Source organism: Nicotiana sylvestris, chromosome 4 (genome assembly GCF_000393655.2).
Source record: "Nicotiana sylvestris chromosome 4, ASM39365v2, whole genome shotgun sequence".
NCBI classification, from domain to species: domain Eukaryota; kingdom Viridiplantae; phylum Streptophyta; class Magnoliopsida; order Solanales; family Solanaceae; genus Nicotiana; species Nicotiana sylvestris.
Genome location: NC_091060.1, coordinates 107,529,167 through 107,555,494, shown reverse-complemented (window position 1 = coordinate 107,555,494; position 26,328 = coordinate 107,529,167). Strand labels below are relative to the sequence as shown.

General features: G+C 41.3%; 1 protein-coding gene and 1 non-coding gene across 2 annotated transcripts; one reads left to right on the top strand and one right to left on the bottom strand.

Annotated features, from left to right (window-relative positions):
* Positions 1 to 576: 576 nt before the first annotated feature.
* On the bottom strand, positions 577 to 4,879 carry LOC138889964 (uncharacterized). The gene is made up of 4 exons (XM_070173312.1): positions 4,688 to 4,879; positions 3,098 to 3,873; positions 1,765 to 2,036; positions 577 to 1,082 (listed from the first exon to the last, which is right to left on the bottom strand). Exons 1-4 carry the CDS (start codon positions 4,877 to 4,879, stop codon positions 577 to 579), a joined length of 1,746 nt encoding a protein of 581 aa, XP_070029413.1.
* A 247-nt stretch (positions 4,880 to 5,126) lies between these two features.
* LOC138890948 (small nucleolar RNA R71) lies at positions 5,127 to 5,233 on the top strand. The gene has a single exon (XR_011407310.1). It is a non-coding gene; the product is annotated as a small nucleolar RNA R71 (small nucleolar RNA).
* Positions 5,234 to 26,328: the final 21,095 nt, after the last annotated feature.

Sequence of the window (26,328 nt, the reverse complement as noted above, 5' to 3'; positions counted from 1 at the left end):
GCGTGCTCCTAGGCGAAATTTCTTTCATGTTTTTCACCTGTTCTTACCACTTCTGATGGCCTTATCACCCGCCCATAGTCACCTACATTGGTTAACACTCATAATTAACAATTACTACTATCGTTGGGTTGCCTCCCAACCAGTGCCTTAGTTAATGTCGTGGCACGACGATTACAACAATTCAATGGGTTTCTCCCATGCAGCGCCTGATTTAGCGTCGTGGCACGACGCAGACAAGCACATTTAAGGCTCGCTCGACCTCTAAGGTTCCGTCAGGTGGGTATCTGACACTTCCTTTTGTTCTTTTATGCCTATGTATAGCTTCAATCTCTGCCCATTGACTCTAAACGTGTGAGAGTCTTTCTCTGAGGCAATCTCTACAGCCCCTGATGGGAATACTTCAACTACTCGAAATGGACCAAACCATCGTGACTTAAGCTTACCAGGGAACAACCGTAATCTTAAGTTATAGAGCAATACCATGTCCCCGGGTTTGAAATCTCGCTCAAAAATGTTCTGGTCGTGCAACTTCTTCATTCTTTCCTTTTACAACCTTGTGCTCTCAAAAGCAAGATGTCAGAACTCGTCAAGCTCATACAATTCAGTGATTCTCGTTGTGCCCGCAACCTCAATGTCTAGGTTCAGCTGCTTCAGTGCCCACCAAGCTTTATGTTCAAGTTCCACTGGTAAGTGGCAGGCCTTCTCGAACACCAATTTATATGGTGACAAACCAATTGGTGTTTTAAAAGCAGTTCTATAAGCCCAGAGTGCATCATCTAACTTTTTCTCCCAATCAGTTATTGTGGCGTTCACTGTCTTGGTCAATACACTCTTTATCTCTCTATTAGACACTTCTACATGTCCACTTGTCTGCGGATGATATGGTGTTGCCACCTTGTGACGCACATCATACTTCGCTAGCAACTTCTCAAAATCTCGATTATAGAAGTGTGTTCCTCTGTCACTGATAATAGCTCTCGGTGTCCCAAAACAGGTGAATATGTTCTTCTTCAAAAAAACCACCACTACTCTTGCATCATTCGTGGGAAATGTTGCAGCTTCTACCCATTTGGACACATAATCTATAGGAACAAGTATGTACTTATTGCCAAAGGAGCTGACGAAGGGTCCCATGAAGTCAATACCCCAAACATCAAACACTTCCACCTCTTGAATCGGGTTCATGGGCATCTCATGGCGACGGAAAATGTTCCCGGTTCACTGACATTCATTGCAGCCCTTCACCCATTGGTGCGCATCTTTGAACACTGTTGGCCAAAAGAAACCGGCCTCTAGCACTTTCGCCGCTATCCTAACTCCTCCAAAATGCCCTTCATATGCCGATGCATGACATACCTACAAAACAAAAGATTGTTCTATCTCAAGGACGCACCTCCAGATCATATTGTCAACACATATTCGAAACAAGTAAGGCTCATCCTAATAATACATGTGGCAGTCACGATAAAACTTTTTCTTTTGTACAGAGGAAAGGTCATAAGGAACTATACTACTGGCTAGGTAATTTGTAAAGTTTGCATACCATGGCACTTCCTCAAGACTAGTAGCGAGCAGCTGCTCGTCTGGAAAGGTTTCCAGAATTCCTCAACCTCAACTAAGTTTTCAGCTCCCTCAAGTCGTGATAGATGGTCAGCGACTTGGTTTTCTATGCCCTTATGGTCACGAATTTCGAGGTCAAATTCTTGCAGTAGTAATATCTAATGAATCAGGCGCGGCTTAGATTCCTTCTTCTCAATCAAGTACTTGAGAGCTGCATGATCAGTGTATACAATTTGTCGAAAGCAAACACCACCGCCAACATCTCCTTCTTCGTCACAGTGTAGTTCAACTGGGCTCCACTCAGCGTTCTACCAGTATAGTAGATTAGATGTATTAGCTTGTCTTTGCACTGTCCCAACACTGCCCCCACTGCGTAGTCACTAGAGTCACACATGAGTTCGAACGGTTGCTCCCAGTCGGGGTCAACAATGATGGGTGCAGTGACTAGCTTCTTTTTCAGCTCCTCGAATGCTACCCTGCAATCATTAGAAAACAAGAAAGGATGATCTTTTTCTAACAACTTACAAAGAGGGTTGGCAATTTTTGAGAAGTCTCTTATGAATTGCCGGTAGAAACCGGCATGCCCGAGGAAGCTCCTGATTGCTTTGACTAAAGTTGGAGGGGGCAGCTTTGCTATCACATCCACTTTAGCATGATCCACCTCAATTCCTTGCTTGACACCCGGTGCCCCAAGACTATGCCCTCTTGTAGCATGAAATGGCACTTCTCCCAATTAAGAACCAGGTTAGTCTCAATACACCATTTCAGCACACGCGTTAGATTTATTAGGCACTCATCGAATGAATTTCCCACCACTGAGAAATCATCCATGAATACCTCCATTATGTCCTCTACCATGTCAGTGAATATGGCCATCATGCACCTTTGGAATGTGGCGGGTGCATTGCATAGGCCAAATGGCATCCTCCGAAAGGCATAAATGCCATATGGGCAAGTGAAAGAGGTATTTTCTCTATCCTTAGGTGCAATGGAGATCTGATTGTAACCCGAGTACCCATCCAGAAAACAGAAGTGTGACCTCCCTGCTAGTCTGTCTAACATCTGATCAATGAAGGAAAGTGGGAAGTGGTCCTTCCGGGTGTCCAGATTTAACTTTCTGTAGTCCATGCAAATTCTCTAGCCCGTGATGGTTCTCGTCGAGATCGGCTCATTGTTATCATTTTTTACTACCGTCATGCCACCCTTTTTAGGCACACATTGAACTGGGCTAACCCAACTGCTGTCAGAGATTGGGAAAATGATTCCCGCATCTAACCACTTTATCACTTCTTTCTTCACCACTTCCTTCATTTTGGGGTTTAGCCTTCTTTGATGTTACTTGGAAGGTTTGTGGCCCTCTTCCAGCAGAATTTTATGCATACAGTAGGCGGGGTTGATCCCCTTTATGTCTGCCATGGTCCACCCAATGGCAGTCTTACACTCCTTGAGTACCTTCAAGAGTTGTTGTGCCTGCACATCTAACAAACTAGATGAGATAATAATAGGTAATGTGGAGTCAGGTCCAAGGAACTCATACCTGAGATGGGCGGGCAGTGGCTTCAACTCCAGCTTTAGGGGTTCTTTGATGGATGGCTTGGCTGGAGGAGTTTCTCTATTTTCTAAGTGCAAGGGCTCAAATTCAAGAGTTCTGTCCCAGAACTCTCTGCCCTCTAGTGCCAACACCCATTCTGTCAGTTCTTCTCCATTCACCTCATCTAAATTCATCAGACGTGCAGCAAGAGGGTCCTCAATAGTCAGCATCTCATCATCAATTTCGACAATCAAATCCACAGCATCAATAAGAGAGCAATTGGTGAATTCACTTGGTCGCCTCATAGATTTCTGCACATTGAATGTTATCACTTCGTCGTTCAATCTCATTTTGAGCTCCCCAGTCTCACAATCAATGAGAGCTCTCCCAGTGGCCAAGAACGGTCTTCCCAAAATTATGGGAATTTCTTCAACCACCTTGTAGTCTAAGATCACAAAATCTGTAGGGAACACAAATTTCCCCACCTGAATCAACACTTCATCTAGGATACCAGAGGGTCTTTTTGTAGTCCTGTCAGCCAGCTGCAACAACATAGAGGTGTGTCTAGCTCTTCCAATCCCCAACCTCTTATAAATTGCCAGAGGCATAAGATTAGTGCTAGACCCTAGATCACAAAGTGCCTTAGCAAAAGCAAAATTACCAATAGTGCAGGGAATTGTAAAGCTCCCTGGGTCAGATAGCTTCTCCGCAATTGGTCTAGTCACCACTACACTACAGGTCTGAGTTAGAGTCACCGTGGCCAGGTCTTGGAAATCAAATTTCTGGACATTAAGTCCTTCATCATTTTTGCATACTCAGGCATCTCTTTCAAAGCATCTATCAATGGAATGTTTTCCTAGATTTGTTTCAGCATCTCCAAGAATTACTTGTATTGCTCCTCTTTTTGTACTTAGCCAGCCTCTAAGGGAATGATGTGGGAGGTCTCTTCTTCCCAATGATTTGGGACTGCTCTTTATCAGCTGCCACCTCAACTACTTGTTCCTGGGCTGTCTCAGCTTCTTTCTCAGTCTCAATCTGAATGTTATATTCTTCCTGGGCAGGCTGGACTGTCACCTCTGTCCGTTTTGTTGACTCATCTAGCTCAATGGGCACTGGTATGAGTGTCTCAGCCTATCTTCTTCCTAGAGCCCTCTCTTGATCCACGTCTAAATCTCTGCCATTTCGTAGACTCACTGCCATCAGCTGTTTCGGGCCTTGGTCTTTTGGGTTTATTTGAGTGTATGTAGGTAATGTCCCATGAGGACGATTGTTTAGAGACATCGAAATTTGGCCCAGTTGCACTTCAATATTCTTAATAGCTTAATCATGTGCATCTACTCTTTCACTAATTTTTGCATTAGATCCAATAACCTGTTGCATCATTGCCTCAAGTCGAGCAAACCCATCTTCTTGCCATCCACCATGTTGCTGCTGAGGGGGATGATACCCCTGCTACTGATTTTGATTGTTATATCCTTGTGGTCTTGGGTAAGGTGCCATATTGTTAGGAGGTCTAAAACCTCCCATATTCCCATTGTTGAACTGTGGCTGGCCTGGCCTGTACGGCTAATTTTGTTGGCCCCAATTCTAACCAACCTGTCTCTGGCCTCCATAATTAGACACATAGTTTATGTCTTCAGGGTAGTGCTGATGATCATGTTCTGTATTCCACTGGTTACCAATTAGCTGACTAATGCAACATGTGCACAAGCCCTCATTGGTAGTATCTACGATGTGTACCTGCTGCTTCTGCTCTAACTCTTCCACCTTTTTGGTGAGTATATTCATCTGTGTCAATAAGGTGGCCATATTTTCAGCCATAGAGTTGGATGGATCTAAGGGCACTAAGTGAACCACTGGAGTGATAGGTGCATTCCTGGTTGTCCATCCTGAATTTTTTGCCATCTTGTCAAGCAGACTCTGGCCTTCTCTCCATGTTTTGCTCAAAAATGCTCCACCAGCTGAAGCATCAACAATGTTCTTCACGCTATCTGACAATCCCATGTAAAACCGCTGCCCCAACATCAGATCTGGAATACCATGGTGCGGACATATAACTAGCATCCCTTTGAAACGTTCCCGTGTTTCATGTAGTATCTCCATTGGTCTCTGTTTAAAACTCAAAATTTCATCAATTTGTTGAGCAGTCTTGTTGGGTGGGTGGAACTTGTTATGGAATTGCTTGACTAACTCCTCCCAAGTTGTTGTGGAATTTACGGGGAGTGAGTTTAGCCAGGTCTGGGCAGCTCCTATCACTAAGAATGGAAACAATAAAAGCTTGATTGCTTCCGGAGTTACGTTAGGCTGCCTTTGGGTTTTGCAGATTTACAGGAAATTCTTCAAGTACTGTTGAGGATCTTCGACTTGTGACCTCGAAAATAGTCCCTTGTTTTGCAACAAGTGCAACATGTTATTCATGATTTGGAATGATTCAGCCTATATCTGTGGGACTACAATCGTTGTGGCCAGATTTTCAGCTGTGGGCTATGCCCAGTCATAGAGAGCAGCCTCTTGCACAAGAGGTGCCACAGGTGCTATTGGCACTGCTAGGTCTACCATATTGTCCCCCATGTCTGGTTCGATTTGTTCAGTTGTTTGTTGTTGTTTGCTCTGGTTGGCCCGATTCAAGGCCTTGAAAACTTTATCAGGATCTGATAATGCTTCAAATACTTCACCAGTTATTGATGAGTTTCTAGGCATGCACTTGTACAACCAAGTCAACAAACGTTCAAATTTCAATGTAAAGATTGGGTATAGAGAAAACTGACTACACTAAGAATTTTTGTACTTCTTTCAATTGTAATTGATAACACCGTTAATTCCCTAGCAACGGTGCCAAAATTTGATCATGTCCAACTATGCCGTATAAAAAAGGACACGCAGACATTGCAATTATAATCTGAGTATTTAGCCTAGAGTCGACCCCACAAGGAATTAACCTATCAATTACTCTCGTTAGACTTACTAAATTACACGGAATCAACTTCCCAAACATTGTAAATAACAATTGAGGGTATTTCTACTAACTACAAATGAATGTAAATAAGCAACTAAAAATTAACTAAGACCGAGTTGTAAACAATTAAGAGAAGGTTCTAAGGTTATGATTTCCCCTATTGATGGAATCCCTTTCTGTTATGTTTCACATAGATTCGCCTAATCGTATCTATCAATCATGAGCACTCTTATTGCCTTAAATCTCTCCCGAGTAATCACAATAATTTACTAGACGCACTCTCCCGAGATACGCTAGCTAGCTTTGGTTATTACAACTCACTTTAGATTGCACCCAAGGCTTCGTTATCCCTAATCTCGCCTTTAAACCCTCAGTTATTGATCCCTCATATACTTTGGGAGTGGTGTTGTTCAATAATTACCTAAATATGCACTCTCTCCCGAGTTATGCATATTAAATAGGCAGAGCTAATTGAGGATCCTATAACTACAACAAGAACGTTGTTGAACAAATAGAGATTAAACCAGGCAAACTATATTAACATAATAAGAAGTTCATCCTTCAATAGGTTCCATCAAAACCTTAGACCAAATATTTAGCTACTCATACTAGGGTTCATCATAACAATATTCAAATTCATCACAAATCGTAAAAACAAAAGGAAGAAAAGAAGAACTCGATGTTGAATTATCCTCCTTGCATCTTGCCTCCCCTTTTCTTGAACTAAGCTATGAAAACCTTGATAATACTCTCTTGGGAGAGCTAGACCTTCTGTATGTTAAGTGGATTTACCCCCGAACTTCCAATTTTACCCCTGAAATTTACTTTTCCGGAACTGGGCTAGCGCGGTCGTGTAAATGGACGCGCTAGTGACCGCGCATATGCCCTATCATCCTGCCTCGACCATTTGGGCTAGCGCAGTCGTGCTAGTGGCCACGCTAGTCCAGGTCTTCATTTCCCCTATTCTTTTTCTCGTCTTCCCACGTACTCAGCTCCTAGGGGCTTTTCTTGCTTCAATTTAGCTCCAATCACCGTTTTAAGTCCTCATACGTGCTACTCACTCCTGCAACATGTGAAATTCACAATTAGAGCCAATTTATCATCATTTAACTATATTTTTACAGTGAAACATAATCAAGCTGGGGCATAAACTATCGCCAAATTACATACATCTAGTCTATTATCAGGGATCCGTCTCATGTTTTGGATTTCAGCACGGTTCAGTTGGATGATAATTTGACTTATGATGTGGAGCCAGTAGTTATTTTGGGTCGTCAGGTTCGAAAGTTGAGGTCAAAGGATATAGCTTCAGTCAAAGTGCAGTGAAGAGGTCGGCCCGTGGAGGAGGCTACCTGGGAGACTGAGCAGGAGATGTGGAGCAGATATCCTCACTTGTTTGAGGCTTCAGGTATATTTCTTGATTCGTTCGCGGACAAATGTTTGTTTAAGTTTGGGAGGATATGATGACCCGGCCAGTCGTCTCATGAGTTACCGCTCCGTTTTTCCCAGTCGTCTCATAAGTTTGGGTCAAATCCGGAATGATTTAGGTAAGGTTTAAGACACTTAGTCTCTTTTGAGGAAGCTTGAGTTAGAAAAGTCAACCGTACATTGACTTCTGTGTTAGAGGGCCTGGATGTGAGTTCCGGTGGTTCGGTTAGCTTCGGGAGGTGATTTGGGACTTAGGAATGCAATCGGAATGGGTTTTGGAGGTCCCAAGTAGATTTAGGCTTGAATTGGCGAAGCTGATATTTTGGCAATTTCCGGTTGGTAGGCGAGATTTTGATATAGGGGTCAGAATGGAATTTCGAGAGTTGTAGTAGTTCCGTTGTGTCATTTGGGATGTGTCTGCAAAATTTCAGGTCATTCGGATGTGGTTTGGTTGGGTTTTTGATCAAAAGCGAAATTCGGAAGATTTTAGAAAGTTTGGCTTGAAACCGATGTGTTTTGGGTGATTTGATGTTGTTTGAGGTGTTTTGATGATTGGAACAAGTTCGAATAAGGTATTAGGATATGTTTGTGCTTTTGGTTGAGGTCCCGGGGGCCTCGGGGTGATTTCGGATGGTTGATGGGAAGTTTGGATTGTTGTTGTAGCTGTTGAATTGCTGCTTCTGGTATTTTCGCACCTGCAGATTGGGGACCACAGGTGCGGCACCGCACGTGCGGGAGATCCATCGCAGAAGCAAAAAAGGGTCAGGTTAGCAGAGACCGCAGAAGATGTAAGGTGACTGCATCTGCGATGTCGCATATGCGGAAGTGTGGTCGCAGATGCGATTTATGCTGGATAAGTGATTTCCGCAGAAGTGGAGGATTTAACCACAAATGCGGTACCGCAGAAGCGGGTATTGTGCCGCAGATGCGAAAAGGTTTGGACAGAACATATAAGTTATTTCATTTCATGAATTTGAGCTATTTCACCATTTTTGACCTCGGCTTGAGAGCTTTTTGGGCGACTTGAGAGAGGGATTTCAAGAGAACTTCATTGAGGTAAGGAATTTGGACCTAAAACTCGTTCCTATGCTATTATTTCATAGATTAGAGATAGAAATAATGGAAATCAAAGGTTAAAATTGGGGAAACTAGGGCTTGGAAACTTAGGCATTTAATTATGGATTTGAAGGACCATCTGGGGTCGGATTTGAAAACTTTTGATATGTATGAACTCGTGGGGAGATAAAGAATCTATTGATGTAAAATTTTCTGAATTCCGAGATGTGGGCCCGGGAGTCGGGTTTTGGTAATTTCGGGATTTTGTGCCCTTTATTGATTATTTTTGCTTGGGCTTTGTTCCCTTAGCATATTTTGACGTCCTCGTTCTGATTTTGGATAGATTCGACACATGTGGAAGCCGATTCGAGGGGCAAAGGCGTAGCGAGCTAGAGATTTAACCGATTCGAGGTGACTAATGATTGTAAATGATGTCCTGCGGGTTTGAAACCCCGGATTGCGCATCGTAGTGCTATATTGAGGTGTGACACATGCTTGATGACGAGCGTGAGGTCATGTGCTATTGGGGATTGTGACTTGATCCTTCCCGGTTAATGATTTTACTGCGTATTTGACTAAATCTTATTTGCTATCATCATGATTTGGGTTGAATGTCATATTTGGGCTTCGTGCCAACTATTTGAACCCTTCGAGGATTTTTATTACAAATTCCTCACTGTTTTGATTCATTACTTGAACTCAGTTATGTTATTTTCCATCGTTTTACTACTCAGCCATGTTTACTCAGTTTTAAAACCTAAATAATATTTTAAATGATGTTTGGGCTGAGAAATACTTTTTTACTATTGCCCGGGGGGCTTGTGAGTATTTTTGACTGAGTAAGGCCGAGGACCTATGTTGTGAGGAAACACTGATACTGATTTGAGGCCGAGAGCCTGAGATATGTATGCCACGAGGTGGCTTGATTAATATGAGGCCGAGGGCCTAGTTTGATGCCACGAGATGTCTTGTTATTGCGCTTGGGCCGTAAGGGGCCCCTCCAGGAGTCTGCACACCCTCAGTGAGCGTAGGTACCCATTGTGATATGAGATTAAGCCCGAGGGGTTAGTACTGATCTGAGATGTTGCCCGAGGGGCGGATTTGTTGATACTGTGCCCGAGGGGTGAACCTCTATTCGTTTACTTTATCTTAATTATTTGTCAAATTACCTGTTTACCGGTTGGAAGAGGATTTTACTTGATTTTTACTGGTTTTACTGATTTTAAGTGATTTTACTGCTTCGTCATAGAATATCTTGCACCTTACGTGTTTTCTTACTTTCAGTCGTTATTTACGTTTGTTACTCACTGAGTTGGAGTACTCACTTTACTCCCTGCACCCCTGTGTGCAGATTCAGGCATAGCTGGTTCCGCTCCCGAGTGCTGATTCATCCCAGCTTCAAGCGGATCTTCGAGGAGTCTTTAGGTAGTTGTTGGTGTTCGCAGCCTGGAGCTCCTCCCTATCTATTTTCTTTATGTTCTTAGTTCAGTATTTAAAACTCTGTAGTCACATTTGAGGATTCTGTATTGTGAGATGCCCGTGACTTGTGACACCCCGGTTAGGGCTGTGTTGGGTTGAACTTCCGCATTTTTATCGATATTATCTGCTACTTCGTATTATTAATCATGTTTTAGACTGTTTTACTGATGTTTCAACTGTTTAACGTCGAATTGGGAATAGTTGACTGGCCTTGTATTCAGTAGATGGGACATCACGACCGGGTTCGGGGTTAGGGTCGTGACATACTTATTCTTCGAATTTCAACAATCTAACATATGATTCAACACTCAAATCTACTCCAAATGGGTTCAAATTTAAAATATATCTTTTAAATATCATAAATAATAAACTCTAATCATCAATTTATAAAAATAACAATAAATCTAACGATCTCATTTTGCAATTAAGAGGAAGAAGAAGAAGAAGAAGAAGAAGAAGAAGAAGAAGAAGAAGAAGAAGAAAACACACTAAGCAGTAGCAAAGAGAGAAGCACCACAATATCTTACTACTATAAAATACCATAAACTATCTTAAAACCTACTCACAAGTACCAATCCACTCTCACCTTTGTCTTCACATCACTTAAGAAGAAGAAGGGAAAAAAGAAGAATGAGGAGAAAAAGGTCAAAAGTTTTTGTACATTGGATATTAGTTATTTTTTTAAAAAAAAAAATACAAGTTAAACGGGCACCCTATTTAAAATTTTAATCTTTTGTTTCCTCTGCCAAATACATCATGAGACCCTCACACTAAATAGGACATTTTATTTTGATGATATATTTTTGTGTGATATTTATTGAATATCTTATCTTACGAATATTGCATATTAAACACATTTAACAACTTCAAACTAGCTTAGTTGCTTGAATGTCATTCTCTTCTATGGTAGAAGATAAAATTTAGCAAAAGTATAAAAAAAGACACATATGAAATAAAAAGGTCAATTTTGACGATCAATTTTGACCCTTCCTTTTTTAAATTATTCTATGCTTCCTAGTTAGTAGTAATTTAGAAAATTATATTCAAATATTGTGTTAACTGTCTAAAAGAATTATTACATTATTTCCAACATTATTATATTTTTTTCAAGAAAATAATAACCATTAGTCTTAATAATTTATATATTATTATGTAAATAAAATTAATTTTAGCATAATATAATATAATTATTTTTCGTTAATCAATTAAACATTTTATTATATTACATAATATATATTTTAGTTATTAATTTGAAAATTCTTTAGTGAATTATTTTTCTATTTCTATCTATGCAATTACAAGTATTTATATTAATTTTTACCTACAAAATATATAATATTTTTAATAACTATATAATAAGTGAAGGCTTACAAGTACAACGAAGGATATTTTTGAAATTTCGTTTAGTCCAGCTGTTATGCCACTTCTTTCTATTTGACCTTGATTATGTCGTTTATTACTGTAGTTGCCCCTTAAGATTTCAATAAATTAATTCAGCTATTTTCAGTAAATCACACTCTTTGTATTGTATCGGTGTTGCAGTCGTTACTCTCTTCCACCAAAAGTTCCAAAAATCTTGTTCTTTCTATCAAACCAAAGAAAACTCCAAAAATTCTCTGCCTAATTCCCCATTGACAACTCAAAAAGTATTAAATTTGGCGTCGAACATAAATGTGAAAAAGAAATCCAACAAATTCCCAATTGACCTCTTGCAAGTGAGGTCAGTTTATGATGCATTGTTTTACTATTTTTTGGGCGCCCTTTTGTTGACTTTCTTTATAATTGGTTAGATATTTGTCAATGTTTGCTGCTTCATTTGGTATTTGATTTGTAATCATGTTGCGTGCACTGAATTTCAATTTTGGTGGTTGTTGCTGTTGTTGGTCCCTATATTGCTTTTCATGGATTTGTGTGCTTCTAATTTTTCTGTCATCCTTTAAAGAATACTACTCGGATTCTCAACTCAGGAAGAACCCTTATAATGTGGTGACTATAAGGTTTGAGTTTTTCATTTCTTTGACGGAGATGATAGGCATGGCCGAGATTGAGATGATGAAATATTGGGGATACTGTAGGCTTTGTTTTGACCAATGGAGAACCCCATGCCCGGGAATGTAATCGTTGCATGAATCATCGGCTGCCATAAATTGTTTTTTTTTTCTCTGAAATTTTCTTGAAATCTAATATATTGTTTATCCTTTTCACCATTTTATATACTATTATTGAACTGAAACTGTTTTCTTCATTGCATATATTATCTTATAGATTAATGAAAATTGATACTTCTTTTCGTCTTGTGGACCCATAGAAAATTAAAAGGAGAAAAATGTGTTCTTCATAAATCCTACTTCAGGGGGTGAAAAAATTGCTCCTTACAGATAATTATCTGTTATCAATAAAAATTGAGATTTTATTTTGATAGGGTACCACATTTGCTGCCACAAAGTTGAAATGATATATCAATATTAAACATGATGCTATGGTATAACATTGTAAACCTATTTAATAAGTAAAAATACTCTTCTCTAATGCACTTTACAAGCCTATTGTCAATTTCATATAGAGGCATCTTGCTGCTCAAATGTATGTTCATAATCATGTTGGCTTCTTCTATTAGTGGACCATTTGTTTAATAGTATTAAATGTTGATATTCAATAGTATAAGATAATTTGATTCTCTCCTTTTCACATTTTGAAACCTATTATACGTAGATTTATGAAAACATATGGCTTTGGGTGTCCGTAGGCTGATATCGCCAATTAAATTAGTATCAGCAAAAGATAATTTTTATGTACAATTTTTTATGCTTTTACATAAAATTGAGAGTTCCAAATACTAAATCAATTTTTATAGGTTGATGCAGGTACATTGGATGCTTGCCGTTGTTTCCTTGAATAAAGCTACTTAAGTAGCTAGAGTGGTATCACTTGCTTCCTTTTTCCAGGTTTAAAGAAAGAGGGTTAGAGGAGCAACAAAGAAAAAAGTTTGTTAGACTGAACAACATATCAACAAGGTGTCACGACCCAAGTTCTCCCTCCATGAATTGTCATGACGGCACCTAGTCTCTACGACTAGGTAAGCCTAACAAATTGCGGAAAAAGGAAAATAAAATATGAAACTAGCAAGTTACGGTTAAAAACATAATAAAAGAGTTTTAAAGTACCGCTCGGCATATATAATACACACTCTCAAAACTGAATCAAACTCCCAAAACCCGGAATCTCATAAAATCACAAGCTATAGAAAATTACATAGTGTTCTAACTCCGGAATGTCTAATCAAAAGTAAATACAGAATGACTAAAGCTAACGGGGAGAATAGAGAGGAACTTTTAGGTCTGCGGATGCGGCAGATATACCTCGAAGTCTCTGATATGGCCAACATAATAAGAGTTTAAAAATGTCGCTCGGCATATACAATACATACTCTCAAAACTGAATCAAACTCCCAGAATCCAGAATCTCATGAAATCACAAGCTATAGAAAATTACATAGTGTTCTAACTCCAAAATGTCTAATCAAAAGTAAATACAGAATGACTAAAGCTAATGGGGAGAATAGAGAGGGACTTCTAGGTCTGTGGACGCGACAGATATACCTCGAAATCTCTGATATCGCCAACATAATAAAAGAGTTTAAAAATGTCGATCGGCATATACAATACACACTCTCAAAACTGAATCAAACTCCCAAAACCAGGAATTTCATGAAATCACAAGCTATAGAAAATTATATAGTGTTCTGACTCCAGAATGTCTAATCAAAAGTAAATACAGAATGACTAAAGCTAATGGGGAGAATAGAGAGGGACTTCTAGGTCTGCGGATGCGACAGATATACCTCGAAGTCTCTGATATCGCCTGCCTCACTGATAGAACAGCTGAGCAGAAGAACCTGGATCTGCATACAAAAAACATGTGTAGGAAAGGGCATGAGTACACCACAACAGTACCCAGTAAATGTCAAGCCTAATCTCGGCCGGGTAGTGACGAGGAAGGTCAGGGACCTACTAGTTATATATAAATAATAGGGTAAAACAGTATGAAATGCGACAGTATAATTAAAATCCTAACAGTCGATGAAGAATCGATCACAGAAAGAACATAACTTAGTACACAGAGATGGCAACAGGGGATCTCCCAAGATATAGTCCCGTAGTCCCAAAGGTAAATATGTAGAGGATCTCCCCGAATATCGTCCCGTAGTCCGAATCATAATATGCAAGGGAATCTCCCGGAATACCAATCTGTAGTCCCAAAGTAAATATCCAGTACAGGGAAATCTCCCGCGATGTCCCGTAGTCCTGAATATAAATGTGCAGGGAGATCTCCCGGAGTACCGATCCGTAGTCCCAAAGTAAACATGCAGGGGGATCTCCCGGGATATCGTCTCATAGTCCCAAAGTAAATACACAACAGTCTCACGAAAAGAATCTACAGTTCTATTCGAGTTCGTACCAAGAAAACGGGGATTTCTATTCTAAACATGTTGCACAGAATTCAAGTAGACAGTTTAAGCAGATAGAACATCTAAATCACTTAAGCATGCTTTCCTAAACTAAACATTAGGCTTTAAAATACAAGTAGTGTTCAACAAAAAGGAAAGACAAATATTTACTTAATGAAAACGGGATTTTTCCAACAATTAGCACGTATACGCATTCGTCGCCTCACGTACACGGCATTCATAAACAACAATACCAAATCCTAAGGGAGGTTCCCTCACACAAGGTTAGACAAGCCACTTACCTCGAACTAGCTCAAAACCAATCCAAAATCACGTTCTTGCCACGAGTATCCTAAATCTAATCAAATCAATTTCATAATGTAAATATAACTACAAACAACAAATTTAGCTAAAAGAATCGAAGCTAAGGTAAGAAAATAGAAAAATACCCAAAAATCCTCCCCGGATCCACGTCTCGAAATTGGGTAAAAGTCACAAATTATGAACACCCATTCACTCACAAGTCTAATCATACCAAATTCACTCAAATTTGATACCAAAATCTTGATCAAAACCCCAAAATTACGCCTAAGAACTTTTCTCAAATTTTTCCCAATTTCTCACCCCAAATCCGAAATTAGATGATGAATTCATGTTTAGATTAATGGGTTATAACCAGAAGGGAGTTAGGAATCATTACCCACAAACTTCCTCTGAAAATCTCTCCAAATTTTGCCTCCTACCGAGCTCTCAATCCAATTATTGAGTTATGAACTCAAACCCTCAATTTTGAAATTTAAATTCTGCCCGGACGTGTTCTTCTTCGCGAACGCGAGACTACTATCGCGAACGCGATGCACAAAAATCCCACTGGCCAATTTCCTCTTTCGCGAATGCGAGGGTCCTCTCGCGAATGCGTAGCTTGCAATGGTGGACCCTTCGCAAACGCGAGGACCATGTCGCGAACGCGAAGGCTAAAGGGTCCACACCTTCGCGAACGCGAGATCATCATCGCGAACGCGAAGCACAACTCAGTTGCATCTCCTAGATGCTCTTCACGAACACGAGACCCCTCTCGCGAACGCGAAGAAGGATTTCTCCGCAACAAAATACTAGAAAATTTGGCACTTCTCTAAGTCCAAAAATGACCCGTTGAGCATCCGAAACACATCCGAGGTACCCGGGACCTCAACCAATCCTAAAACATCATACGAACTTAATCCAACCCTCAGATCACATCAAACAACGCTAAAACCACGATACACCCTCCAATCCAAGCCTAAAGAACTTAAAATTTCAAGTATTTAACAACTGATGCCAAAACCAACAAAACCATGTTCGATTGACCCCAAATTTTGCACACAAGTCACATTCAACACTACGGAGCTATTCCAACTTTCGAAATCGGATTCCGACCCTGATATCAAAATTTCACTGTCGATCCGGAAACTTCAAAAATTCAACGTTCGGCATTTCAAGCTAAATAAGCTACGGACCTCTAAAACACAATCCGAACACGCCCCTAAGCCCGAAATTACCCAACGGAGGTAACAGAATTCCATTCCGACGTCGTCTTCACACTGATCCAACTACAGTCCAAATTCTGAAGCTTAAGCTATCATTTTGGGACTAAGTGTCCCAAAACACTCCGAAACTCCAAACGAAACCTCCCAGCAACTCACAATAGCAGAAATAAACATGAGAAAAGCAGTTAATAGGGGATCGGGGCATTAATTCGCAAAACGACCGGCCGAGTCGTTACATCCTCCCCCTCTTAAAACATTTGTTCGTCCTCGAACGAGCATAGAGACATACTTGAAGTGGTGAAAAGATGAGTGTAATGGATGCGCATATCCTGCTCGGTCTCCCAAGTCACCTCCTCAACCGGCTGACCCTGCCACTAAACCTTCACTGATGCAATATTCTTTGACCTCAGCTTTTGAACCTGCCTGTCCAATATTGCCACTGGCTCCTCAACATAAGATAGATCCTAGTCCATCTAGACTGAACTGAAATCCAACACGTGTGACGGATCACCGTGATACCTCCGGAGCATCGAAACATGAAATACCAGATGAGCTCCTGCCAAGCTGGGAGGTAAGGCAAGCTCATAAGAAACCTCCCCAACATGTCGCAATACCTTAAAAGGACCAATAAACCTCGAACTCAATTTCCCCTTCGTCCCAAATCTCATAACGCCCTTCATAGGCGAAACCTGAAGCAAGGCCTGCTCTCCAACCATATAGGACATCATGAACCTTCCAATCCGCATGACTCTTCTGTCTGGACTGGGCTGTGCGAAGTCTATCCTGAATCACCTTAACCTTCTTCAAAGCATCCTGAACCAAGTCTGTGCCCAATAGTCTAGCCTCGCCCAGCTCGAACCAACCCACCATGGATCTACACCGCCTACCATACAAAGCCTCATACGGTGCCATCTGAATGCTGGATTGATAACTGTTGTTGTAGGTAAACTTCGCCAGTGGCAAGAACTCATCCCAAGAACCTCCAAACTCCATCACACACGCACGGAGCATATCCTCAAGAATCTGAATAGTGCACATGATTGTCCATCCGTGTGGAGGTGAAATGTTGTGCTTAACTCCACCCGAGTACCCAACTCAATCTGTACGGCCCTCCAGAACAGTGATGTGAATTGAGGACCTCTATCTGAAATAATGGAAACTGGAAGACCATGCAGACGAACAATCTCCCGGATATAAATCTCCGCCAACTGCTCCGAAGAATAGGTAGTACACATAGGAATAAAGTGCGCAGACTTGGTCAGTTGATCTACAATCACCCAAATGGCATCTAACTTCCTCAAAGTTCGTGGGAGTCCAACTACGAAGTCCATGGTGATACACTCCCACTTCCATTTCGGAATCTCTATTTGCTGAATCAACCCACTCGGTCTCTGGTGCTTATACTTTACCCGATCCTGCATCCTCAATACCCTGTCATCACCAATGGTCACATCTCCGGCATCACCATGCAGAACCTTGTCCTTGAGGATAAGAAAATGAGGGTCATCATACTGACGCTCTCGGATACGATCAAACAAAGAAGACCGAGAAATCACACAATCTAGAACCTGACTGGGCTCCGAAAGATCCAATCTCACAAACTGGATGGCTAAGGCCTGAACATCCATCGCCATGGGCCTCTGCATTGCTGGTAGATAAGCCAAACTCCCCAAACTCTCTGCCCGGCGGCTCAAAGCATCGGCCACTACATTGGTCTTGCCCGGGTGATACAAGATACTGATATCATAGTCTTTCAGCAGCTCCAACCACCTCCTCTGGCGCAAATTAAGGTCCTTCTGCCTGAACAGATATTGCAAACTCCGGTGATCCGTATAAATCTCACAAAGAACATCGTACAAATAATGACGCCAGATCTTAAAGGCGTGGACAATAGCAGCTAACTCAAGATCATGGACAAGATAATTCTTCTCATGTACCTTCAACTGTTTGGATGTGTAGGCAATCACCCTACCGTCCTGCATCAATACCGCTCCAAGACCAATCATCGAGGCATCACAATAGATAGTATAAGACCCTGAACCTGTAGGCAATATCAATACTTGGGTTGTAGTCAAAGCTGTTTTGGGCATCTGGAAGCTCTCCTCACACCCTTTCGTCCACTGGATCAGAGCACCCTTCTGGGTCAGCCTGGTCATAGGTGTTGTAATAGATGAAAATCCCTCAACAAATCAACGGTAATAACCCACCAAGCAAAGAAAACTACCGATATCTATAGTTGAGGATGGTCTGGGCCAACTCTGAACTGCTTCCACTTTCTTCGGATCCACCTTGATCCCTTCACTCGATGCCACGTGACCCAAGAATGCCAAAAAAACCAACCAAAACTCACATTTTGAGAACTTTGCATATAATTTCTTTTAATTAAACGTCTGAAGCACTGTCCTCGGGTTCTGCTCATGATCTTCCCGACTCCGGGAGTATACCAAAATATCATCAATAAAAACAATGACGAACGAGTCAAGATATGGCCAGAACACGCTGTGCATCAAATGCATAAAGGCTGTTGGCCATGGTCAGCCCAAATGACATAACAAGGAACTCGTAATGACCATACCGAGTCTTGAAAGTAGTCTTCAGGATATCTAGCTCCCGAATCTTCAACTGATGGTAACTGAACGCAAGTCGATCTTAGAAAACACTCGTGCACCTTGTAACTGGTCAAACACATCATCAATATGAGGCAAAGGATACCGGTTCTTCACTGTAACTTTGTTCAACTGGCGATAATCAATGCACATACACATAGAACCATCTTTTTTATTCATAAACAAGACAGTAGCACCCCAAGGTGATACACTGGGCCGAATAAAACCCTTATCAAGTAATTCCTATAACTACTCCTTCAACTCCTTCAACTTAGGAGGGGCCATACGGTAAGGAGCAATAGAAATGGGTTGAGTGCCCGACAACAAATCAATGCCAAAATTAATATCTCTGTCGAGCGGCATGCACGGAAGATTAGCTGGAAACACATCAGAGAAATCCCGTACTACTGGGATTGAATCAACTGTAGGGGTATCAATATTGGCATCTATCACATAATCTAGATACGCGTCACACCCCTTCTCAACCATTCGCTGAGCCTTAAGAAATGAAACAACTCTACTGGTAGTGTGATCTAAAGTATCACTCCATTCTACTCGCGGCACACCTGGCATACCAACGTCATGATTTTGGCGTGGCAATCAAGAATAGAATAATGGGGCGACAACCAGTCCATGCCAAAGATAACATCAAAATCTACCACGCTGAGCAATAATAAATCAACTCTAGTCTCAAAACCACTAAGAGCAATCAAACACGACCGATAAATGCGGTCCACAACAAGAGAATCTCCCACATGAGTAGAAATATAAACAGGGGAACTCAAAGAATCTCGAGATACGCCCAAATGCGGGGCAAAATAAGAGGACACATAAGAATACGTGAAGCCTGGATCGAATAAAACCGATGAATCATTACGACAAACTAGGACAATACCTGTGATGATAGAATCAGAGGCAACAACCTCAGTACGGGTAGGAAGGGCATAGTATCTTGCCTGGCCTCCCCATCTAGGGCGACCTCTACCTCCCCGACCTCCACATTTAGTTGGCTGGGCAGGTGGGGTGACAACTGGTGCTGTAATCATAGCCTGAGGACCTGGTGTAGCACGGTGTGGCTGAGAAGGCTGTGGTGCACCCCTCCTAAGTGTGGGGCAATTCCTCACCATATGGCATGCATCATCACACTCAAAACAAGCTCTAGGAGGATATGGCATCTGTGACTGGCTCAGGCCAGGTCTACTAGACAGACCACTGAAAGCACCTCGTGCAGGAGGCGCACTAGATACTAGAGGTGCATAATAGAGCTCATGGGGTCTAGGTGGAGATGGAATACCACTGGCTGCTGGAAGAGCTGAATGAACGGGGTGACTCATATAACTCCTACCATGACGAACTGTAGTTGGGGAACGAGCACCAGAATAATGACCCGACTCTCGAGACCTCTTGGCCTCTCTCTCCTCTCTATCCCGAGCATGCATGCCCTATACTTTCCTTGCAATATTCACCACCTGCTGATAAGAGATATCCATCTCCAACTCCCGAGCCATGCTATATCTGGTGCTGGGAATAAGCCCCTCAATGAACCGGCGAACTATCTCGCAAAAAATAGAAACCAAGGCCGGTGCATGCCCTGCCAAGTCAGTGAAACGGACAACATACTCCGACATAGTCATAGTACCCTGGTGCAAATTCTCAAACTCTGCCCGCCATCATCTAACTATTCTACAAAGCAAGAAAAAAAGGGTTAGAAGTAGTTCTGAGTTATAGTCGTCAGGTTGACTCCGTCACTTAGGCTCATTTGATCATGATGCTAGATGATTGCTTGTCAAATCCTCCAATAAGGTACGGTTTCAACCTGTGCCCATTAACTTTAAAGCTCTCATTCCCTTCCTTATCTTGGATCTCAATGGCACCATACAGTGAGACATGTTTCATCATATACGGACTTGTCCATCTTGACTTGAATTTTTCGTAGAACAACCTAAGTCTACTATTGTATAGTAAGACTTTGTCCCCTTCATGAAACTCTTTTGGATTAATCAAGCGATCATGACACATAATTGTCTTCTACTTAAAGATTCATGCTTTTTTATATGCGCCCAGTCTATACTCCTCCAATCCATTCATCTGCGCCAACTTATGTTCACCTGCAAGACTAAGATCAAGATTAAGCATCTTAATTTCCCAATAAGCTTTATGTTCTATCTCACCATGTAGATGACACGAATATCCATACACTAATTTGAACGGTAAAGTCCCTATGGTTGTTTTGAACGCAATTTTGTACGCCCTTAGAGCTTTATCCAACTTTATAGACAAATCCTTACGAGAAGCATTATCCCTTTTTTCAAGAATTCGTTTAAGTTCACGGTTAGCCACTTCAACTTGCCCACTAGTTTGGTCATGGTACGTGGTTCATGTTTTGTGTGACCCCGTAGTTGGATAGTAGTGCAACAAACTGCTTGTTCACAAAGTGTGACCCACTACTACTTATAATCATTTGAGGTGTCCCAAAGCGAGTAAAGATGTTCTTTCTTAAGAACTCACACACCACCCAAGCATCATTAGTCCTAGTAGGGATTACTTCGACCCATTCAGAGACGTAGTCAATGGCTACTAGGATATACTCATAAGAAGAGATGATGAAGTCAATGCTCTAAACATCAAAAATTTCACATACCAGAATGGAGTTGAGTGGCATTTCATCCTTTTTTCTATATTACCTGTACTTTGACACTTGTCATATACAGCTACATACGCCTGTGCATCTTTGTACAAAGTAGGCCAATAGAAACTGGCTTCCATGACCTTTGCTGCAGTGCGATTTCTACCATAATATTCTCCGGTTGCTCCATCATGATAGTGAGAAAGAATGCTTGTCATCTCTCCTTCAGGCACACATCTTCAAATCACACCATATGCACACAGTTTAAACAAGAAAAGGTCCTTCCAAAAATAACTTTTTACCTCACCTTGAAGCTTCCTTCTTTGATCATGAGAGTAGTCTTGAGGAAACCATCTACTAGCCAAAAAGTTGGTCTTTCGAAGGCCACAACAATGGAGAAAATATGCTCATCAGGGAACTTTCCCCTTATTTCAATTGTTTCAACATGAGGTCTCTCAAGTCGAGATAGATGATGAACAACTTGATTTTCTGTTCCCTTCCTATCTTTGATCTCCAAGTCAAACTCTTGGAGCAATAGCACCCACCGCATCAGACGCGGCTTAGACTTCTTCTTACTCAACAAGTATTTTATGGCTGAGTTAACAACGTGTACAATCACTTTACTCCCCACCAAATATGATCTAAACTTGTCAAAAGCAAAGACTATATCAAATAACTCTTTATCAGTAGTGGCATAGTTGACTTGAGCATCATTTAACATCTTGCTAGCATAGTAGATGGGCCTAAACATCTTTTTTTTCCCCAGAACTGTCCCCACAGCCACATCACTAGCATCATATATTATTTCAAATGGCTGGCTCCAATCAGGTGTCACTATAATAGAAGCACTCACAAGCTTTTCTTTTATCAATTCGAATGCTCTTAAGAATTCCACAGTGAAAATGAACTTGACATCCTTCGCTAGCAATGCAGTCAACAGCTTGGTAATGCTGGAAAAGATTTTCATGAATCTTCTATAGAATCTAGCATGTCCCAAAAAACTCTTTATGCTCTTCACAGAAATCGGTGGAAGGAGCCTAGCAATTACGTTAACCTTTGCTCTATCAACTTTATCATTCTCAGCCAAGAACAAAAGAACAGAGTCTACCACCCATGGCATTTCTCATTAATCATCAAGATCCCTAGAGATAAAATTCCCCACCACCTATTGAAACACAAATTACAGCACCTAAGGAATCCTAGTGAACAACTAACACTGATAGATCTAGGCTAGGATTTCTTTGTGGTGAAATTTAAAATGGAAGATAACATGATGATTGCATTACACGAAGGCCCATGGTTCGTAATAGGACACTTGCTCTCCGTCAGAAATTGGGAACCAAACTTTGTTCCGGTGGAATAAAAAATACATGCCATCATCATTTGAATCTGACTACCCCAATTACCCAAAAAGTTCTATGATAAAGAGATCCTGGAAAGGGTAGGGAAAAGGGTTGGAGGTTTGTTGAAAATTGATACGTGCACCTCTGCTACATTAAGAGGCAGGTATGCACGAATCTGCATCCAGGTACCTACCAAGGAAGTGCTACAAACGATGGTACTCATTAGGAAACATAAACAACCAATTGAGTACGAAAAGGGAGGGCAACATGTGCCAGGGGTGTAGGCGATTGGGTCATATACTCAAGAAATTCCCAAATCAGTGATAGATAAGGGTGAAGAACACAACGAAGACATCGTCAACCAACGAAGATGATGACTGGAAAGTGGTGGAATTCCCACGGAAAGCAAAACGAAAAGGGAGAACGGAAGTTTTCAAAACCCAGATATGACCGGAGACAACAAAGAACAAAGCAGGGAGTAGAAAGCGACCATCAGATTCAGGTAAATTCTCCATATTTAGTAGCCTATATGATTTTGAGGGCGGCAACAGAACTGTGGAACATGGCGACGCTAGGGCTTTGGGAATTTTGGGCCAAATGAAACAGGCCCAAAGCAAGCCACACGGGCCTCGTATAGATAGGCCCCATCAAGATAGGCATCTTAGGCCACATGTGCCCACGATACGATTGTCTGAGCCTACAACGCACAGCCCAAACCGACTGCACAATTCATAGCATGTGCCGAGTATAGAGCACACACAGGGCATGTGCCCCATCACTTACACACTTAACGCATCGCACGCAACCCAAGGGGGAAAACATACACCCATTTTGGGTATGAAAAATACCCCAAATGCAATCCTAAATATGATACCCACTGTGCTGACACAGATCAAATTCTGGGGTCTACTAATGGGGCTACACTTGTTTTCTCTAACAACACCACTAACACAGTGCAAAGGGAGAAGGATTTAATTAATCTCTCTCTCCCTCTCACATTATAACCAACCCTGTGTCCCATCATCACTCTCTCTCTACTAATTTGACTGACGTCGTCGGCTCTCAAAGATTTCTAATGATGTGAAATTTTCATGCATGGAAACCCAACGGAGAAGACCTTTTCTTAAAGGGAAATGAGGGCACATCTGAAAAAGTAAACTCCATTATCTTTCCAGACACTAACAATGGAGGAGGAACAAAACAACCCAACAAACAGCAGCAACATGCAGAACCAAAGGGAGGATCCAAATCTGATAAAGGTTCCATCCACCCCACTCTCTATGGATCACATTCCAACCTCATGGTTGGAGATGGCACTGCAAGGTATTTTTTTCCCTTGAACTTCTCGATAGGGACAATACCCATCTTAGTAGTAATTCAAAACCCCCACTACTCGGCATAGCTAGTCATAGTCAACCTCAACCATGCCTTGCTGAATTATGGGCACCAACTGTGGTTGGCAAATCTCATGCAAGCTCAGTTTGCACTAAGCCAACAAACAATGACAATAGATCAGCTAAGTCTTCTAATGCAACAGATAAGCCATGTCTTCCCCTTCTTCTCACTAGTCTCTCCAGGGGAGGGGATCCCCAGCCCATTCTTCTTCCTATGGACACCAGTGAGGACAAGGACCCCATCTCCGAAGATAGGGTTAGAAAATGTCCACGAGCACCTAGAAGCCACCAACATAGAAGTAGAGGAAATAATAGCAAGGCTGGGAGTGCCAAAGACGAAAGTTATGCTTCTACAACAGAAGAAATAATAGAGTTCAGAGGGCTTGAGGGAGAAATATTTATCGTACTATGCCCAAGAAGCATGGTAATACGTGGGATAAGCCTAAGACTAGCCTTAGAGACAAACTCAAGAGACTCAACTAACCTAAAACCAATAATGACCCAGTTAACTCCCCAAAATCATCAGTGGATGGAGAACCTAGAAAGACAAACAGTGAAGAGGAAATCCAAATGCCTGAAAAGAAAGCTACAAACCAACCCAAGGTAACCGATGAATTTCATAATATGGAATACTAAGGGGATTAACAATGGGGAATTTAGGAGATATTGTGTAGAGATGGTTAACATGCACAAATATGCCATGTTGGTCCTCTTGGAAACAAGGATGATTGAGCAGAAGCACCTCATTCAGGAGTTGGGATTCACAGGGCAAATTCAAAACCCTGTTGTAGGCCTATCAGGAGGCATTGTCAATATGTGGAAAAATGACATGCTGAAGATTGATGAAGTCTCCACCACTCCCTGGGGCATCAATGTCATGGTCAAGGTAACTCCCTCTTCCACCCCTTAGTTTTTCACTACTATTTATGCTAGTAACACTTATGCTAACAGAAGGGCCCTATAGGATCAGCTTAAAATTATCTCTGATGGTTATAAGGGGAGCTGGCTAGTAAGGGGAAACTGCATCTCTGCCCCAAGAGCTCACCTATTTTGGCACTGCCTGAACCACTGTAAGCTCATTGACTTAAGTTTTAAGGGGAGTAAATACACTTGGACTAACATGAGATAAGAATCAGTTAATCCTAAAGACTAGATATGTGTTTTTCCAATGATGATTGGATCCAGGATTATCCTTCCAGTAATGTGAGCCACCTCCCTAGAACACACTCTAACCACTTGTCACAACCCAAACCAATAGGCCGCGATGGGCACCCGGTACCTTACTCAACCGAGTACCAATATAACGTATCTTTTCGTATCATACTCTTATAGGTAAATGAGATGGAAAGATGGTCGTGAGACAAGTAGAATAAAACATGAGGAAATACTCAACTTGATATACCGACTTATACATATGACGTACGGGCCTATAAGGCTGACATAATCCTTTGTAAACTCGAAACATAGGCCGACAGGACCATACAAGCATCCGTATACATGACATCTGTCTACAAGCCTCTAAGAGTACATACTTATCATAAAGGTCGGGACAGGACCTCGTATACCAAAAAATACACGTCTAAATTATACTGACCAAATAAGCAACTCCGGAGCAAAAGGAGCGCACCAACATCTTTCGCTGAGCTGATAGCCTACTTGAAGAACTCTCGACCTGTCTATCAGAACCTGCGGGCATAAAACGCAGCGTCCCCGTGCAAAAGGGACGCCAGTACAAATAATGTACCAAGTATATAAGACAAATAAATAAGTACATAACAGACATAGAAGAAATATAGAGTAAATGATTCAACATGTAAGTCTGGATAATTCTGTAAATTATGAAGTACTTATAGTGTCATGCATATGCGTATGAATGTCATGTCGTGCATAGGTACATGTATTCATAACATCATCAAGCCTCTGAGGGCATCTCATCATATCATCTCGACCATTGTGGACAAATCATTAACGTATACCAGCTGATCAGGTGGTGGTGCGTATATAACGCCGTAACCTTTTTCATATCCCATATACGTATAATATACGTATATACACGTATATAACGTCATCTGGTCATGGGTCAATGTACCTGTATAAATGCATGAGATGCATAAGAAATTTGTTAATAAGATTTTCTCGTATTGCCATAAAAATCAATGTGCCTTTTGGATAAACTTGATCAAATACATATTTTTCTGAGACCCATGAACAAAAGATATAATAATAATTAACATGGAGAATCAAGAATATAGACACCCCTAGGATTTGTATGAATAGAGTCATTTATAAAAGTTGTGCATTTGCTCGTTTCGTTTATTTCGTAGGGATCATGCCAAAAAGAAAAGAGGGATAACCTTAATATACCTAAGCCGGTCC

Bases quoted from the DNA above. Each gene is read 5' to 3' on its own strand.
- LOC138889964 (XM_070173312.1), bottom strand. From the start codon at position 4,879: ATGAATATACTCACCAAAAAGGTGGAAGAGTTAGAGCAGAAGCAGCAG. The intron at 3,874-4,687 runs GTTGGTTAGAAT...CTTAATGTCCAG, and splicing joins ATTATGGAGGCCAGAGACAG to AAATTTGATTTCCAAGACCT. The intron at 2,037-3,097 runs GTATGAGTTCCT...TAATGATTGCAG, and splicing joins CCACTGCCCGCCCATCTCAG to GGTAGCATTCGAGGAGCTGA.